This window comes from Apostichopus japonicus, chromosome 13, assembly GCF_037975245.1.
Source record: "Apostichopus japonicus isolate 1M-3 chromosome 13, ASM3797524v1, whole genome shotgun sequence".
NCBI classification, from domain to species: domain Eukaryota; kingdom Metazoa; phylum Echinodermata; class Holothuroidea; order Aspidochirotida; family Stichopodidae; genus Apostichopus; species Apostichopus japonicus.
Genome location: NC_092573.1, coordinates 14,915,057 through 14,931,371, shown reverse-complemented (window position 1 = coordinate 14,931,371; position 16,315 = coordinate 14,915,057). Strand labels below are relative to the sequence as shown.

The following is a 16,315-nucleotide window of genomic DNA, read 5'->3' as shown; positions in this document are numbered from 1 at the left end:
ATAATATCACCACGTCGACATTCTTCTTGCGACTTATAACTTTCTTGGAAACGATAACAATTTCCTTAGTTTTTAAAGAAAACAAAATAATCTGGCTGAATTTCTTAACGGCGGAATTCCTTAATGGCTTAATGACATATTTCTTTAAAAAGTAAGAAATCCGAACAGAAGAGGTAGAACGAAAGCATATCGTGAGATCACCTCGAATTTCATCCCATCTCTAATATCATCTTGGGTTCACTTTTCTTATCCATTTAATATCATTATGTTAACAAAATCCCGCTCCGTTCCTATCCCTGGAAAAGGTATTATGAAAGTGTGGGGAGGGGGTGTGAGGGGTGGGGGATGGGTACCCCATCCCATTGTTCCCACATCCTCATAACTATTGGGACAGGGGAATACTTTGCGACACTGTGAGAACTGTAATCAATGCATGCAGCATCGTTAACGCCCCGCACAATGAATACAAAGTAGGTAATGAAGAATATACCAGTTGGATGAAATGTAATGTGGATTTACTTGGAGTGAATTGGTACGTTGTATATTGTTTCCTGGAACACACAAAAACCCACATAGGGTAAGAGGTATATAATAACCAGGGTAAGTTAACACTAAAAACATGAGAGGTGCAATTTCCAACAAAGAGATTATAATGTAGGTTTCATTCCACCTAAGAATAAAATGGAGAAAAAAACTGCAAGTCAATAGTTTTAAGAAGTGCGTGTATGCTTAAAGATTATGTATGGAACGAGAGGTCCCTTACATCGTTACTTTATGTCGAACAAAGATGTCTGCCGGACACCAGAGCAGCGGGGGGGGGGGGGAGTATGGAGATGAGAGGAACACGTGGCTCAACGTTTCCCCTGGTGGAAGGGAGCTACAGGGAGATGGGCGTGCCCCTGTCAGTGAGTCTGTCAGCCCAAGTTTATTTTAATCCTGTTACAACAAGCCTTGATTTTTTATCTCTGGTCTATGTGGCTTCGCGAGCAGCACAACAACTGACTTGGATCATCTCTACAGCGACACTGTCCCCGTTGTCTACATTCACAACCACCGCCGGAATGTTACGTATCCTGTCGACACAAATAGTATTTGGAACGCCATTTGCAGCAGGGTCTTGACACGTCTCCGTCAGCACCCATTGGAAGGCATCTGCCAACTTGAAGGAGAAGTAAAAGAAAGAGTGAGGCAATGATTCTGATGGAGAAGAAACCTAATTCGAGATCGCAGAATACTTTCTGTTAAGAATATTACCATCTCCGATCATGTGAAGAAGAGCCCTCAACAAACCACTTCCCCAAACCCCCCCCCCCCCCCGTTCCTTGTAAAAAAAATCAAGGTAAATACGCCATCAACGTACTTTACATACCAATAACCATAAAAGAGTTGAAGAATGGTTTCTTAAACATTATACAGACGTCGGCTCTAGTAAAAATACTGGCCACCTCTCCTCCCCCCCGCTTCCCCCCCCCCGCTTGCTCCATCCCCTTCGAAGCCAAAATCAAAATACGAAAACATGAGACTTTCGTGGCATTTGTTTCTGATCTTGTTGTTAAAGCTTACATTGCATGTTTTGATTGAAATTTTGCAACCAATGGAAACGAACTATTCATCTGTTATACATTACCTAATAACCCGAGAAATGACGTCATGGTTTGCTTTGAAGCAACTGGCTGTCTTTCACAATAAACTAACCTTTCCAATCATAACATGGAGGTCTGTTTTACCTCCATGATCATAAAAACTCATTGAACTGGGGTTTGTGCACTGGGAATACAGGGTATAAGGTTGACCTGTAATGACAGCTTCAGCAATATAGCTGAGGGAGTTGATGGAAGAGCAAGTAGGGTCACAGAGAGTGGAGTGCACACTGGATTTCAAAGGCTGGGGTGGGGGGGGGGGTGTGGGATCCCCGACTGATATATGTAGTCGTTGTACTTTTATGGAAGGACCAGAGGCGAACGAAAAATTTTCATAAAGGAGGGGGTGGGGCCGTCGGGTCGTTGAAAGCGACTCCCATGTTTGGGGGTTTGGTTCCCCCTCTAGAAAAACAACAACTGATTCATTCCGATTCATATTTACGTCCATAATTAGTTCTATACACAAGGCTGTGCAAATATAATACTTATGATTTCTTGTGTGAGGTTGAATAGGGGTTATACACGTGTAACAGTGGTCTAATTCTTCCTCGGCTCAATGTAATGAATCCTCCGACTGATCCATTTGCCCCGACTGACAATGGAAGATGGGGGTTTGGTTCGGGCCCGCTTTGAGCACTCCACTGTTGGGTAGCTAACAGAGTTGACCCGTTCTTCAAATTGTTGTTTTCTTTCTTGGTGAAGTTTGATAACGCTTTTGTGAACGTACAAAATCATCGAGTTAGCATCCAACTTGACATAACCTCAGCCTGATTATGTCAATAAGTAAAGGAGGTGCAACATATTAACATATTACCTTACATCCTACCACCTTTGCACCTCTCTCCACCCATCTTTCTCTCTCCTTTCTTTCATGTAGTTGGTACGCAGTTTCCAACACTTATAACAAACCTACACAGAGTACTATTCCACATTAACAGTACACCTGATGAAACTTTCACACATTTCTAGATGTTTTCCCTCAGAAACATTGCGTAACAATTAATGAATGCTGTCTATTCTAAACATTTTTCGTCGCCTAGACATGATTTCAATTGTCGAAACTTTACCCCATGCAAGATCAATCCGCCATGCGCAGTAAAGTTAAATGAATCTTACCTGAACCATCTGGAGAACATCACCGGCAGCGCTGATGCAGAAATTGATGTCAGAGTAAACTCCTGTTGATGGGCAAACATAAGGTTCAGCTTGACGGCGTCTTCGTCCTACGGTCAGTCCGCCGTGTACCGTCCCGCCATAAACATAGGAAGATGGTACTGCCGCAGGTGGAGTTGGCTTGAAAAAGGCTCCATATTTGTCTTGGATCAGCGCAATTTGTTGCGGTGTTAAGGTGACAATCGGAGCAAGTTTGGAATAGTGAGCTACATCTGTATAGTAATTCGTTCTGATATCTAATCTAACAGGCGCATCGAGGCTGATCTTATTCAGCTGTTGCGAATCCAGGCATAACTCTGAAACAGCAAGAGGGTTGCAAACTGATTTTGCAACCTCGATCGAGAAGGCGAAAACCAAAGAGAACAATACAAGTCGCGGCTTCGTCCAATTTGCCATTTCAACTCAGCACTTATAGCCCCAAGTTACAGCTTTAAGATTGATCCCTGTGAAACAATATCAAGACAAAGACCATATTTTAATACTTAATTTTCATGACCTCTAAGGTTTCTACTGTAACATTGGAAGTTGAATAATTAAGCAGCTCTACAACAACAACAACAACAAAAACAAAACAAAACAAAACGACCACAAACAAACAAAACTAAAGCAAACGATTTGGTGTGTACACAAGAAAAACAACAACCATGGCCTATAGTTGAGTGAATGGGTGGATAGGGCCGTGCGGTGGTGGGAAGGGGAAGGGTAGGGGGGGGGGAGGTTGGTAGACTAGGTCGGAACTAAAGCAATACTACTGATTCCAAGACAGGTTGATTCAAAGAAAAGAGAGAATAGAACTCTGGAAAACAGAGTGAGAGAGAGAGAGAGAGAGGTGGAGAGAAAGAAAATTGCACATTTCTTGTCCTGTTTGAAAGAGGTTTGACAGCGCTAGAGTCATTGACTGATGGTCTAAGGAGGGTGGCTGGGTGTAGGTTGGAGAGGTAACGGGCAGGACATATAAGCAATGAGGAGATAAAGGGTACATGAAAGGTCATCAGTTTCTAAGACAACCGAGTATATTTGATTAGAGGATGTATATTGGATGTTACAAAACGATGACTGAGAATTCATCTTAGTTTGATCAATACTCGATAAGTTGTCAAAATTGAGGTAACTTGCATCGAAAAAAACTCACACAAAAAAATGCTAAAATTACAAACAAAAACGTGAAATACCCAGTTGGAATCATATATGTCTGTTATAATTATACATATATAGAGAGTCATAGTATGTTAAGTCTGTGTCGCGTCCGTATATATCACACAAAGAAGTCACCCAAAATAAAGCCTGGCACAAAAACCAACTCTTAACCACATAATAGATATACTACACGATCCCTTGGTACTTTTAAGAAAAGTCACCCAGGTAAGAACCTGGGCACGAAAAATCAAGCAAACAACCAAACGACTGATACGTTCTCAACCCCAGTTCCCTTGCACCGATACTGTGACTGTTAGATCATCGTCAGGTGTGTATCATGATTCCCCCTACAAGGGGAACATAATGCTACTTTTTTTTTTTTTTTAAAGTCTCCAGGAAAGAACCTGGGCACGAAAAACCGAACCACGGATCCGCTCTCAACCCCAGTCCCCTTGCATCGAGACTGTGACTGTATGATTATGTCAGGTGTGTATCACGATTCCCCTACAATGGGAATACTTTTTAAGAAAAGTCACCCAGGTAAGATCCTGGGCACGTAAAACCCAACAACCGAACGACTGATCCGCTCTCAACCCCACTCACCATGCATCGGGACTGTGACTGTGTGGGAATATAATACTTTTTTTAAGAAAAGTCACCCAGGAAAGAACCTGGGCACGAAAACCAAACTACCGAAGGACTGATCCGCTCTCAACCCCACTCCCCTTGCATCGGTACTGTGACTGTGTGATCATCGTCGGGTGTGCATCACTATTCCTCCCGAAAGGGAACATATACTACACATGATCTTAGACGAAACGCCGAGAAGCGAATATAATAATTGTTTTAAGGAAAAGTCGCCCAGGAAAGAACCTGGGCACGAAAACCAAACTACCAAACGATTGACCCGCTCTCAGCCCCAGTCCCCTTGCATCGGAACTATGACTGTGTGATCATCGTCGGGTGTGCATCACCATTCCCCTCGAAAGGGAACAGATACTACACATGATCTTAGCCAAAAGGCCGAGAAGCGATACTTTTTAAGAAAAAGTCGCCCAGGAAAGAACCTGGGCACGAAAACCAAACTACTGAACGACTGATCCACTTCTAACCCCAGTCCCCTTGCATTGGGACTGTGACTGTGTGATCATCGTCAGGTGTGCATCACCATTCCCTAAAAGAACACCAGGGGCGGATCCAGGGGGGGGGGCCGACACGGCCCCGGCCCCCCCTTTTTGGAAATCAGTTGCGTTTTTTTTATGTGGGAGTACTTCAAATTCCTAATAGGCATAACTTGTTGAAAGAAAAGCCTAATATATATCCAGCTGCTCTTCCCTGAAACGCGATCGTGTTTATTCCAAATTTGAAACTAAGGCAATTATCAGGCTTACGCGACATCACGTATTAATTAGATACGGCTCAGTACTATAGTGCTGACTATTACTGTCAGGGAAAATCAATGCACAGTTAGCAAGTATATCATAATTATCTGAATGCATAGGCGTACGAGGCGGGGGGGGGGGCAGGGGGGCAGACTGCCCCCCCCCCCAAATTTCCAGAGGACAAGAAATTCGGGCAAAAGTCCTGAAAAATTCGGGCAGCCTAAGAGGAGAAAAAAAAATATATATATTTTTTTTTTTTTTTTTTCTCCTCTTAGGCTGCCCGAATTTTCAGGACTTTTGCCCGAGTTTCTTGTCCTCTGGAAATATATATATAAATATGCAGTAGCTTGCCCGAATCTTTTTCAAGTTTTTGCCAGACAATTCCATGATTTTCTTTATTTAGCATCATGATGCCCGAATATTTCCGTGTAACACCACCGTAAGCGCAGTTCATCTGGGCTACCACGCTTTTGGCACGATCAATTTTTTTCTAACTATTCAATTGTATACCTGGACCAAGGGCGGCGGAACGGGGGGGGGGCACAGGGGGCACGTGCCCCCCCCCCCACTTTTCCTCAGGTTAAAAATGTGCCTTTTTTCTACATAAAAATTGAGGTGCCTCAAGTTAGCAAGAGGCCAGGGAACCAGAATGAACACTCGGGAAGGGCCTTTTCCGGCCATCTGAGGGGTTTGTAAAACCAAAGATTTGCTAGTACGCTCCGCGCCAACCGATGGTGGCGCTCCGCTCAGATAGTCGTGCATACAACTTTGCAAATCTTGGCTAAGCCCGTGACTTTTAATGAATTTCTGTGGGTCAAACTCAAAGCTATTTCGAATGGAAAAAATTTGTTAAGATATTAACAAGAAATAAACTCTAATTCGGAAGATTCCTACAATAGCAACTAGCATGATTTCACCTCATTTTGTCTCAAAAGAAAACTTGTTCCTTGTTTCCCAATTTGCGCATTGGATATTGCAGTGCTAGTATGCATATTTTCCTTTTGGGGGGGGGGGGGGGCGTTGATGGAGTGATGTGTATACACAAATAAGATAATACAAATAGAGTTATAAGGGGGACTAAATGTAAGGCTGCATCAGTCCAATCGAATTTCTGCAAAGTGCCCTTTGATGTCAGTGCCCCCCCCCCCAGATTAAAGTGCTTCCGCCGCCCTTGACCTGGACATCCCCAACATGAGTGTATATAAGAAACATTTTCTTTTTCATGGATGGTGGGGGGAGGGGGGAGTGCCTACAAGCCTAGAAGTACAGGTTTATCATATTCTTTGTTATATTTTATACTTTTTTGTGAGACAAATTGCAGTCTCACCCGACACAGCGACATTATCCCGCCTACGTGTCGTTGAACAATGTATGTTTTTTCTGGAGGTAGCTGAGTACTGTGTTAAAATAATAAATACGGTAACTTAAATAGGAGCTTAAAATATATACTGTCCCATTTTTCCCCTTCAAAGTGATGTTACCATTTTTTCTTCTTCTAATTTACCAAATTTTTGGGGAAGTGTAAATTTCTAAAACGTGAGATTATAAAATAAAGAATGTTTAGATGCAACTTGCAAGGCCTCAGAAGTGCCGTTTCCGGCAATCTGAGAGGCATTGTGTGCCAAAAATTTTCTTGTACGCTACGCGCCAACCGATGGTGGCGCTCCGCTTAGATAGTGTCACGGGAACTTTCGGGCACAAAAAGTTCTGTCCCCCCAAACTGAAATGGTCCCGTACGCCTATGTCTGAATGAAAGGGGTGTAGGCGGTTTTTCACTATCTAACGCAGGGTTGTCCAACCTACGGCCCGCGGGCCACAGTCCGGCCCGCCGCAGGGTTGCGTCCGGCCCGCCAGAGATGCTCTACAGTGCGAAATTTTAGTGAGCAGATTTATTGATAACAATTTGAAGCTATACAATCAATCATTCGAACCTTCTCGGTCCACAAAACTGCATACAGGTCAGTTTGTGTGACACTCTCTCAGCGGAGGGGGGGGGGGCGGGGCGGCTGGACTTCATTCATCTGTTTTATCAGGAAGAAAAATAAATCAGTGCGCTCCGCGCGCAGTGTTCACATTTTGTTGCCTTGGGCTTCGGGCAAAAAATCGAAAAATCGAGCGTAGAGTTAATGCGGCCCCCTCCTTCATCATAATCATTCCATGTGGCCCTCCTCTGCAAAAGGTTGGACAACCCTGATCTAACGCAACGTAGTCGCCAAGAACCTGAAGTATTTTTAAGGGAGGGCCCGAGGAACATGAACTTATAGCATGCTCCTCGTGGTGAAACATAATTGCACCTATTAGGTGAATTGAGTGTATACTGTTAATAGTAGGAGAGACTAGTGTATAGGTTCTTATGACCAACTAGACCGGTTTCTGCTCTCAAACTTTATAGGAGGAGCTTCATCAGTAGTAGCCTTCGAATATTTTATATTCGGCCTGGGCGTCTCGTTCTCAAAATGCATCTATTTTCTGTGCACGAGTTTTTATGGACTCATAGTGCAGCTATAAGAGCATCTAAAAGAGTTTCGTGTGAACCTTGAGAGTCAGCTGATTCTTCGTTAGTATGAAACCTTGAGTTAACAAGTAAATCTTTGAGATTTTGGGCCCTTTTGTAGGCTAGAATCGGTTCTTTTGGAAACAGTTTGGATAATTTCGCGTGCACGGGCGTAGCGAGCGGGGGGGGGGGGGTGGGGTGTCACATCCCCCAATAATTTGGTCGCTTTCGGCAAATTTTGGGTCTGTCGGCAAAAGGACAAAAGGTGAAGAGAGCGGAAGGGGAAGAAAGAAGGAAAGCTGAATAGAGAAAAGGAGAACGGGAGCTTCTTTATCGGTTATTTCGATTTTCCAGTTCTTCATTCACCAATCCAATCACCCGACGCCTGCAAGTTAAAAACCTCTCGGCAAATAACTGATAATGTCACGGCCGTCAGTATAGCTACTGTAGCCAGGCTCAGCTAGACGAGTGCCAGAATCGCCGGCAACTCAGTGAAAGAAATGGAATTAAAGGCTTCCGTATAGGCCGCAGCCCATGAGTCGTGCTATCGTGTGACAACGTGTTGTTATTATCCTCTGTTCAGAATGACGTCATCGCAGATGTCATTCGTTCTCCGTGGAAAACTTAAGGACACGGCTCACGAATTGTACACAATTTTTAACGTTTCTCGCTTGTATATCAATGAATGTTGTTATTTCTCATTACCGAAAAGTTTTCTGAACATTTTCATCACGAAGTTTCACTATTTCAACGATCGGTGAAAGAGAAAACACAGTTCGATAATTGGTCCCAATTAATCCTTCTGCCGACTGCCATAAAAAATAATATCGAAATGGAAATTCTACGGTGCCAAATTTGACTTAAAATATGCACCAGATTGCATCTAAGGACGTTTCAAACTAAAAATTTTCCAAAGGGGAGGGGTACACCCCCTCCCCTTAGACCCCTCCCCCATTTCAGTCACCACTTCCAGATCCGTCGGCAAATCAAATCCTCCACACCCCCCCCCCCAAAAAAAACCTTCGCTACGCCCCTGTCCGCGTGTTGCGAGATTAAGTGCCAATGTTTCAAAAGTACATTTTTCAAATGCGTGGTTTTGATATGGGGTGTATAGGTAAGCTTGAACACCATTGGTGGTTCCTTTTGTTTAGGTTTGGTAGTGAGGTATTGCCCACGGTTTTCAAATTTTATGCCTTTCGTGGCTGAGGGAATTTCCTCTTTCTTATAGTTACAGAGTAACAGTTTCTCTGTGAACGCATTCTTTTTCTGTAAGAAATCAGTCTCATTGTTACAGAGACGTGCGTATCGTAAGACTTCCCCTTTAATGAAGCCTTTAGAAGTAGCAAGTGGGTGTGCAGAGTTTCTGTCGAGGTATTGGAAGGTTTCCGTGGGTTTGGTGTAGACTTTGGTGTCTAATAACCCATTGGTTTCAAACCTTGGACCTTTGAAGATTTTCAAATCTAGGTATGTTACCTCGGTGTGTAATATTTCTACCGTAAACTTTAAGAAGCGGTGAATTTCATTCAACCTGTGTACTAGTTGTTCAAGTTCCTGAGGTGAACCGTCGTAAAGCCATAGAATTTCATCTCTATAGCGGAGCCATTTTAAGATTTTATTATCTGTCGGTAAAATCTGGTTTTCCAGTCTATGCATGACGATATCACAGATTTCCGAAGAGGCTTGGCTACCCATGGCGCAACCGATCTTTTGTAGATAGAATTGGTTATTGAACTCGAAACAGTTTCTTGTTAAAAATAAGTTCAATTAGTTTGCGCATGGATATGGAAGATATTTTATTTATTCCATATTCGCTTTTTTCTGCCTTTTCATAGACTTCTTGACATATATCTAATGCCTCCTCTTTGGGAGTATTGGTATACATGGCGACGACATCGAGTGTAGCAAGTACTACTGCTTTTGGTAACGGGGTGGCTTCCACAATTTTCAGAATGTGATTTGTGTCTTTCACATAGGTGCTTTGTTTTAATACAATAGGAAGCAAGAAATAGTCCACAAATTCCAAAATACTTCAGGTTCTTGGCGACTACGTTGCGTTAGATAGTGTAAAACCGCCTACACCCCCCTTTCATTAATAAGTATATCATAATTATCTCATTGAATATATCTTGTTTTATGTTTTTTTCTTGGGGTGAATCTGGTGTCATATAATTTTCGCGCAAAAGAAAAAAACCAATCGACGCAATAATAGTGTATCCATTGTAGTGCTCTACATGCACTGTTGAGCGTTGTTAAATATGTGTCTATCGAAAAAAATATGTGCACAAAAAAAGCGTGTCTGCAACGTTTCTGGTTTTTCTAGTTTTTGGCGAAATGTTTCACCATTTTGCATCTAAGCACTCACAATTGACCAAAAATTTCCAAGGGGGAGGGGGACAACCCCTCCCCCTAGACCCCTCCCCCAGGACGCAGATCACTAAAGTGCTACCATCGGGATGTCGGCCCCCCCTTTCTCAAAATCCTGGATCCGCCCCTGAACACATACTACACATGATCAAGGCCGAGAAGCGATATCATGCTGCACACCGGTAAATTAGTTCGCCGACTGCGTTAAAACTTGAGTGGCAAGGTAAACGAAAACTAGTCTAACAATAGAACCTTGATAACGTGTTGAACTTGTCCTGCAATGCTGTATTGATCTTCATTAATCTATATATCTAATATATAAATATTGTTGTGGGATAGAAAAAAGTCCTTCAGTTGATATTGTTTAAAGAAGAAGGTCATGCACAAATCAAACCAATCAACAAAGAGAAACCTTTTTCGTGTAAAGGGAGATATCATAGTCTCTATACTCCTCTAATAGCAGTCAATTTTTATGGACTTTCTTTCATGGAAGTAGTATTTTACAAATAATGTTGCTTAACCAGCGGTTAACAATCTTTTCAACCACAACCAAGCATACTTTTTGGTATACGGTCGCATCCCATCGATCAGCTCCCCCCCCCGTCTCCCCTCCACCCGCCAAATTTGGATTGCACTGCTGGATGAAAGTAACTTATTGCTAATGTTGTTGCAAGGTAAACACCCGTCGATCTTGGTTTGCATAGGCGATGATGCAATCTTAAGATTGGTACGCACGACCACTGTGCCCAACTTTATTATGGTACTTCGACTTTAAATACAAGAAACCGTGGACAACCCCGACACACATCACATGCAAGTGTTTGTAAATGATTCTATACCAATCACAGGCTTTAGAGTTTATTTTGTTCTTTTGTATCGGCGATGGGAAAAGCCTAAACTAAAGTTAGCATGTTTTCTGTGATTTCTGCAAAGGATCTTGCAACCCAAGCATCATTTTGTTCGCCCCCCCTCCCCCATGGGATAGCTGTTTATATACTTTTTAAGAAAAAGTCGCCCAGGAAAGAACCTGGACACGAAACCAAACTACCGAACGACTGATCCAAGGGCGGCGGAAGCATTTTTAATCTGGGGGGGCACCGACATCAAAGGGCACTTTGCAGAAATTCGATTGGACTGATGCAGCCTTATATTTAGTACCCTTTATAACTCTTATTGTATTATCTTATTTGCGTATACACATCACTCCATCAACGCCCCACCCCCCCCCCCCCCCTCAAGGAAAATATGCATACTATAGCACTGCAATATCCAATGTGAAAAAAATGAGGTGAAATCATGTTAGTTGCTAATGTAGGAATCTTCCGAATTAGAGTTTATTTCTTGTTAATATCTTAACAATTTATTTTTATTCGAAAAAGCTTTGAGTTTGACCCACAGAAATTCATTAACAGTCAGGGGCATAGCCAGGATTAGCAAAGTTGTATGCACGACTATCTGAGCGGAGCGCCACCATCGGTTGGCGGGGAGCGTACAAGAAAATTTTTGGTTTTACAAAGCCCTCAGATGGCCGGAAACGGCCCTTCCCGAGTGTTTATTCTGGTTCCCTGGCCTCTTGCTGACTTGAGACACCTCAATTTTTATATAGAAAAAGGGCACATTTTTAACCTGAGGAAAAGTGGGGGGGCACGTGCCCCCTGTGCCCCCCCGGTTCCGCCGCCCTTGGACTGATCCGCACTCAACCCCAGTCCCCTTGCATCGGGACTGTGACTGTGTGATCATCGTCAGATGTGCATCACAATTCCCCTCGAAATGGAACAGATATTACACATGATCTTAGCCAAAAGGCCGAGAAGCTGTTTAAGTGGACTTACTTACTTTCACGCATTACCTTCCAAACGCTGTTTAAGTCCACTATAAAAAAAAAAAAATATTAAACGGTAAAACAAAATCATTGTCACACGGTGAACAAATGAATATCTGCATAGATGTCACGACTTTTTAAGGTTTAAAGAGTAAGCAAACCTTTATCTTTACGCTATGCCACAGGAATGTTATTGAAGAACAACTCCCCTGTACAGCTACGATAAATAGTGCTCCGGCCGTTAGGGAGATATCATAGTTTAAAGTCGTGTAAATCTGTGATGTCACATTGCCAATATGACCTAAAACCTTGTTTTTGTGTTTTATTCGTATTTTCAAGATAAAATATTATCAGCGTTGACATATGAGACCAACGCCATTAATTCATGTTAAGAGGTTGAATATATTATAATCAGCGTTTGCAAAACCGATCTCGAATACAGAAATAACATAATAGAGAGAGAAAAAAAAACCCATAAAGGTTGATTGACATGTGACTCGATGATGTCATCATTAAAATTCATCAAGTCTTCAGCGGTGTGTGTGTGAAGGAACATTAAATCTGTCGTTTATTCAAAATAGAATCAGAGTTTTCTTTGATGTTTCGGAAAGTTGTTCATGATAGTTATCTCTATCACAGTGACAAATATCAGTGGTTCAGTTTGTCTTCTTTAATATCCAGCTAAATTGAAAAAATAATAATAATTGTTTTCTTCGTGTATAATGGATGTTGTTGTAATATCTAAATATGGTTTGACTTTAAAACAAGTCATAGAGTCATTTCTCATTTGTTGTATTGGTCCGATAATACATGGCACAACTATTTATCAAAAAATATTGCCTCTATGGCGTGCCGTATTCTGTTTTGCTTTCTTTTAGATCACGGAGATTTACACTATCGCCATACATAGTTAAAACCTGATCTGTATAAGTATCACTTGTTATTCAACCCATCGATTTCTTTACACCAGTTGTGGTTCGAAATTAGCACTTTAGTCAGGGCCATATCTTTCCACGAAACAGCTTGTGTATATATTATATATATATATATATATATATATATATATATATATATATATATATATATATATATATATATATATATATATATATACACACACGCTGTTTCGTTATTACAGTTACATGGGTGAGGGAGGAGAAGGAAGCTAAAGTTTGAGAGGTTTAATTTCAAGTTGGGTTGTAAAAGTTGTATTGAGATTATTCACTATATGCGGGACCCCCTCCATCTAACTAAGATATACAAACCCTTACAATCATTTGATCACTTACAATTCACTATACATATTGGCATCTTAATCATGTACATAACATTTCGTGTTTCACACATTTAATATATTATGGACTTTTGTCAAAGTTAATTCTTTCTGGTGCGATTTTATTCAAAGAGCAAGATTATGTTTTCAGGTACCTCTAAGGTAACTGTCAAGAAAAAAAAGGGGAAAAAAACACAAGAAACGTTGCACTGTTTGTACAAACGGAGTTAAAATTACGTCTTAGCGTCGGCGTACTGGTAGCCGGGTATATACTACCGTAACGATATTCATATACATTGCAGATATACCGTATATGTCAACGTTTATTATTTCCTCGTACGAATTCTTTGGTATTAAAGTGACAAATTTCATTTCAAGTATCTGGTCAGTCCTTGAACGATACAAGGATATATATTATCACCAGTACATATAACAACTTCAACAACAAAGTGCAGCGTTAAATGGACAGTACCGTACGTTTTCTTATAGAAGTGTACTCTTGTTACAACAACAAAAACAGAAGCAAAAAACTGGGAAGGACTAAATGCTTTAAGGAAAGTAATTTGAAAGCGGAACTGGCTTTCAACCTTGATAAAGGAAGTGTATAGAGATTGGAACGTTAGTAGAACCATTTATAGATATAATATTATAATATATAGATATAATATAAAGATATCATCATATAGTATTCATTGATTGTGGAATTATTCTATTTTGTAGTTATATGTAAATTCTTTTCTTTATACAGGGAGTCTTCTACTTTATTAAGCTGTTGTACGCTTTTTGGAAGACTTCCTTCACACTGTAAATTTACATGTGAAAAACAAATAAATCAAATCAAATATTTATTTTACGCAACTGCTAGCTGATGATACAGGATATCAATTGAATGCTACAAGATTTAATGATGGAGGTCCGGATAGGGGGGGGGGGGGTGGAGGGCCAATCGAGATGTACACACATCTATGTCATAAAATAAGTATTCTGGGACTAAACTATCATATGGTGTGTTTTCTAACCAAATGGTTATAGTTTGTGGGTACTTTTAAGATTATATCAAATACGAACATTTAACAGAACAAGTCCGCAAAATACCTCAAATGTTAACTGAATTTTCTAGATAGGAGGATGTTTTAGTTCAGGTCTATATTTATTTGCATGATGTGTTGTACTAACGCACAATCCTTGTTTTGGTTATAAATACGACAGCAACACTATAGTGTATATTCGGGTTGCTTGCAAGTTTTTTTTTTTTACACTAGAAATTGTTTGCTTCCCAATGAACAGAACGCTTCCAAAATATGTCACCTTGAAGTGACAAACGCATTGTAGCTAAATTAATTCAATTCTGCAAGTAAACTCATGAGTTTCCAAAGTTTCAATTTAGAGTACATACAGGAACTGTAAAAAACGCGTATAAATATTTTAATTGGACGCACACTGCCGCAGAGTGTATATTTGTTGGTATCGATACAATATATATTATGACTATAACATCATTAAAACATTGTCGATATTCAAGATAGAAAAAATAAAAGATAAATAATCATTAAAACAAGGAACATGTTTGCTTTTGTACTCACACTATGTTCTCAAGGTTGATTTTAAGCAGCAAATCCGCCAGAAACCTTCCAAATATGTTAATGGCAATAACAGGAATCACGAACGTGACGCAGTCTTTGGAATCTATGTTTTTGAAGTGTGAACAAACTAGCAAAATGATGGGGCTCTGTGTCATTTCGTAGTTAGCCACGAGAAGCGTTACGTTAAATGCCAAATCATTATGCTTTAAATAAAAAACAAGGCAAAACTCCAGAGTGATTCGAAACAGTGTCGTTGACAAAGGTTGGGGAAGGAGGGGAAATGGGGAGGGGTGACCCCGAACTTCCTTCGTCACTAGGGGAAAATACGTTCAGTCGGGGGATATTTTTCGTTCAATTAGGGAAGAAATAGATTATATACTTCACCTGTCACAGGGTGCCCCTAGAAACGGATCCTGGGGGGGGGGGGGTGGGGTGGGGTATGCGGGACGATGAACCTCTTTTTAGGGGGAGGTGGATTCACAATTTGCCCATGTGCAAGCCATTGATCCAATATATTCTCCGCCTATCTCTTTTTATTTAACAAGCAATTCTTTATCTTTCAATGTGTACATGAAGAAACTACGTCCTCAAATTTTAGGAACAACAGGCATGTATTTATTATTAGAAATAGCACTATACAGTTACTGATATAGGATACTATTATTACCAAGGAAAGCAATGATGCCCATTCCTGCCCCCCCCCCCCCTCAGCTATATGGGCTTAGGAGCTCCAAGAATCGATATTTGGTTTTTCATTAATTAAGGAACGCTTACTCACATCCTACAAGAAGTTATAGAGAGTACAGAATACAGGTTGTAATACGGTAAGAGGAATATTATATAATTCTTTGTATATATGATACGGCATGTAAAGTTGAGGTCTTACTATCAATACCAGTACATAAACACAAACATATGAGACTTGAAATCACCGAAAAATAAAAGTACAGAGCAAGTATTATAAATCTGATTAAGACTAAGAATATATAACTGAACCAAGTGTAAAATGGACTTCTTCGTATACAGCCTAAGCTATATAGGCTAGCATTAAGTGTATTCCGTTCACACTATAGAGAAAGCAGGCAGCAAAAGGAATGACGTACATGTAACTCTACCAGTGGCGCAAATGCTGGACAGGATGGGGGGGGGGGGCTAATATGGTATGTCATCCATGCAGGCGGTGGTTTAAAGGGAGAGGTTCCCCTTCCTATGATAAATTTTGGCACAATGCTTACTAGATGCAAGCTCTGCAACTTTTGGAACATTTTCACTACTTTTTCGATTGCACCGCACATACACGTGTTTGGTACTATAAACTAGCTTGTTGTTGCTTTTGTTGTAATATCCTGTCCTCCGCAGTATGGCTGAACACCTTGAGTTGTTGGGGGGGGGGCGGAGAATGGGATTAAGTAATTACCCCCATGACTCTTACCCGTGTGTAACGTAT

General features: G+C 41.0%; 1 protein-coding gene and 2 pseudogenes across 3 annotated transcripts; all 3 read right to left on the bottom strand.

Annotated features, from left to right (window-relative positions):
* Nucleotides 1-316: 316 nt before the first annotated feature.
* LOC139978558 (uncharacterized) lies at nt 317-15,130 on the bottom strand. Of its 3 annotated transcripts, none has more exons than XM_071988869.1 (4): nt 14,869-15,130; nt 12,023-12,062; nt 2,757-3,256; nt 317-1,159 (listed from the first exon to the last, which is right to left on the bottom strand). In XM_071988869.1, exons 3-4 carry the CDS (start codon nt 3,207-3,209, stop codon nt 971-973), a joined length of 642 nt encoding a protein of 213 aa, XP_071844970.1. In that variant the 5' UTR covers nt 3,210-3,256; nt 12,023-12,062; nt 14,869-15,130; the 3' UTR covers nt 317-970. The 3 variants fall into 3 exon arrangements, with proteins under 3 accessions (XP_071844970.1, XP_071844969.1, XP_071844968.1); XM_071988868.1 differs by having other exon boundaries at nt 12,027-12,062; XM_071988867.1 differs by lacking the exon at nt 12,023-12,062 and having other exon boundaries at nt 14,869-15,129.
* Nucleotides 4,909-4,985, bottom strand: LOC139979249 (U2 spliceosomal RNA; annotated as a pseudogene).
* On the bottom strand, nt 11,921-12,008 carry LOC139979264 (U2 spliceosomal RNA; annotated as a pseudogene).
* Nucleotides 15,131-16,315: the final 1,185 nt, after the last annotated feature.

Coding starts and splice junctions, on each gene's coding strand:
- LOC139978558 (XM_071988869.1), bottom strand. CDS start 3,209: ATGGCAAATTGGACGAAGCCGCGACTTGTATTGTTCTCTTTGGTTTTC. Junction 1,160..2,756: donor ATGTTCTCCAGATGGTTCAG/GTAAGATTCATT, acceptor TTCTCCTTCAAG/TTGGCAGATGCCTTCCAATG.